At 33.8% G+C, this 2543-nt stretch overlaps 1 protein-coding gene across 1 annotated transcript; it reads left to right on the top strand.

The window, feature by feature from the left end:
• The first annotated feature begins 412 nt into the window (after positions 1–412).
• LOC150031281 (uncharacterized) lies at positions 413–1603 on the top strand. The gene has a single exon (XM_090309132.1). The coding sequence runs from the start codon at positions 413–415 to the stop codon at positions 1601–1603; it is 1191 nt and encodes a 396-aa protein (XP_090165258.1).
• The last annotated feature ends 940 nt before the right edge of the window (positions 1604–2543 follow it).

Here is a 2543-nt window from a genome sequence, read left to right as displayed (position 1 = left end):
CAAGTATATTATGTAACAGATATAAAAAATTTAGCAATCAACAAATTTATGATAAGATAATTTGGTGGAAGCACAAAGATAGATATAGACCCAGAAATATCTGAATAATTTTCATACTGATACAACTTTTCTAATCATATGGTAAACTCTGATTGGACTATTGGGTGGCTACAGAAAGATAGGTGGAGTGCAGGATGCAGTGGGGTATTTTTCATCTTTAATTACCACTAGTTACTAAAGGACAAAAATGCCCCTAGTAATTCATTTACCAAGAGAATAAAAAAAAAACTTAGAAAAAGAAAAATAAAAATAAAAAGTTTAACCCCAAGGCTTATAAATAAACTCCATTGTTGCACCTTAAAATCAGAGTCCAGAAAGAACAAGAAGAACAAGAAAGACAGAGAGAGCCTCGATGACGAGGAAGAAAGTGAAGTTGGTTTGGATTGCAAGCGATAATGCAAGAAAAGCCAGTTTCAAGAAACGAAGGCTCGGATTGTTAAAGAAAGTAAGTGAACTCACCACTCTCTGCGGCGTTTTCGCCTTTTCCGTCGTCAATGGCCCCGACGAGGACCATCCTGTCATCTGGCCATCTCTCTCCGTCACTCAACACCTCTACCATCGCTTTCTCAGCCTTCCGGAAGTCGAACGCCAGAAGAAAATGACGAATCAAGAGACATATCTCAAGGAATGCACCACCAAAGCTCATGATATGCTAAAGAAACTCATCAAGAAGAATCAAGAACTCGAACTTGATCTTCTGATGCATCAATTGCATCAAGGTCATCATATTTCCCAACTCATCAATGGGGAATTGCTCGCATTGTTCTGGATGGTCGGAGAGAGAATAAGAGACTGCCAAAAACGAATCGAGTATCATCAACAGGTTCATCGTCTTCCTCCTCCTCCTACTGAATTTGTTCCTTCTAACTCTCATCTGCTTGAAATAGGGAGCAATGAGATGGATCTTTTTGATAATGGAAGGAATTTGATGGATCAATGGTTTATTGATATGTTGATGAGTTCGAATGATAAAATTGGGGGAAGTAGTAGCAATATGGCAGGGGAGTTAAGGTTTGTTCAATCAGAAGTGAATATGGGCGATTTGATGAATGGAGAAAATTTGGTGGTGGGAATCAGCGAATTAGGCGGAACGGAAACGATTATTGTTGAAGGAGATGGCGATGAGAACATTTTGTTATCGGAGTGGAATTTTGGGGTAAATGACAAGTCTGGAATGTGTGAGATTGAGAAGCTTGTGAACGACATTAATGGCGTTGGTGTTGAGGCTACTGTTAGTCATATGGATTTCACTCACCAAGCGGGTTTTGGAATCGGTGGTGACGTCAATGGTGGAGACCCTATGGGGAGTCTGTACTCCGATGCCTGCTACTACGGCGACAGTGGTGGTGTAAGGATTGATGTGAATGATGATGTAGAGATGTTGCTTCAAGGATTGTTTGAAAGTGAAATAAGCTGCAGCAATGGAAATGGAAATGGAAATGAAATTCAACATGGAAATGGAAATGAGAATCAGAATAATGAAGGTGAAGACGTTGAAGATGATCTTCTAAGTAAGGAATGGCAAAACAAATTTACTCCATGATTGCTTCTTCTTAATTAAGTTCTAAATAATGGAGGAATTTGAGGGTTACTCCAATTTTCTCTATCTCTATATATAAAAATATTATGATGGTATGAATTATGATCTAGTGTCTAAAGAAAATAGAATAATGTGTTAGTTTCTTATGAGTACTTAAAATCTAGTTCTCTTTTTTAAGTGTGGATTAATTGAAATATTTGAGTAGTCTACTTAAGCATTTTCTAGAGATTAAAAAAAATATATATGATCATCATGGCTAATGATCACTATTTTAGTATTTGTCCAGATAATTCTGTATCAAGTTTGTATAAGTTAATTGAGTGAAGTTTAAATTGTCTCTTTTTATAAGAATTTAAATATCTGATTTTTCATATATTATTGATATATACTTATTTAGTGAATTCGAAAATTCGATTTTCAATCTCGCGCAATTTTTTTATAATATTTGGAATGGAAGAATAGAACGGCTTCGAATGCATGAACTAGGTTTATTTTAATAAAATTATAAATGTTTTTTTTTTTTTATTATTATTATTATTATTGTAACTCCCACAATGGTCTCGCATGCATGCAATTATAGAAGATGGTGAAACGTGAGTACATGAGGGTGGCAATATTTTGGATAATTATTCTCTTTTGGCTTATTCTTGAAATTTAAGGAATATTCTTTTTAAATAATAATGGGTATATTTTTTTTAGGAATAATAATGGGTATTTGAACCATAGAACATATTTGAAATCTTATAAACATATTATTAAAAAATGAGAATGACTGATATTTTAAATTAATCTCATTTTGAGGTATATCTCGTCTTGTTTTGGGAGTAAAGAGAGACAATAATGATACGAAACAAAATTTAGTAATTATTTGAGAATATTTGTTGGTTAGCCATGTGTTATTTTTACTATGTCTATTAATATTAAAATATATTATTAATAATTA

Source organism: Benincasa hispida, unplaced genomic scaffold, assembly GCF_027475165.1.
Source record: "Benincasa hispida cultivar pf3 unplaced genomic scaffold, pf3_genome.v1.1 HicScf1331, whole genome shotgun sequence".
Classification (NCBI taxonomy): domain Eukaryota; kingdom Viridiplantae; phylum Streptophyta; class Magnoliopsida; order Cucurbitales; family Cucurbitaceae; genus Benincasa; species Benincasa hispida.
The sequence above is the reverse complement of the archived record's forward strand: the minus strand, read 5'-3'. Positions and strand labels throughout refer to the sequence as shown.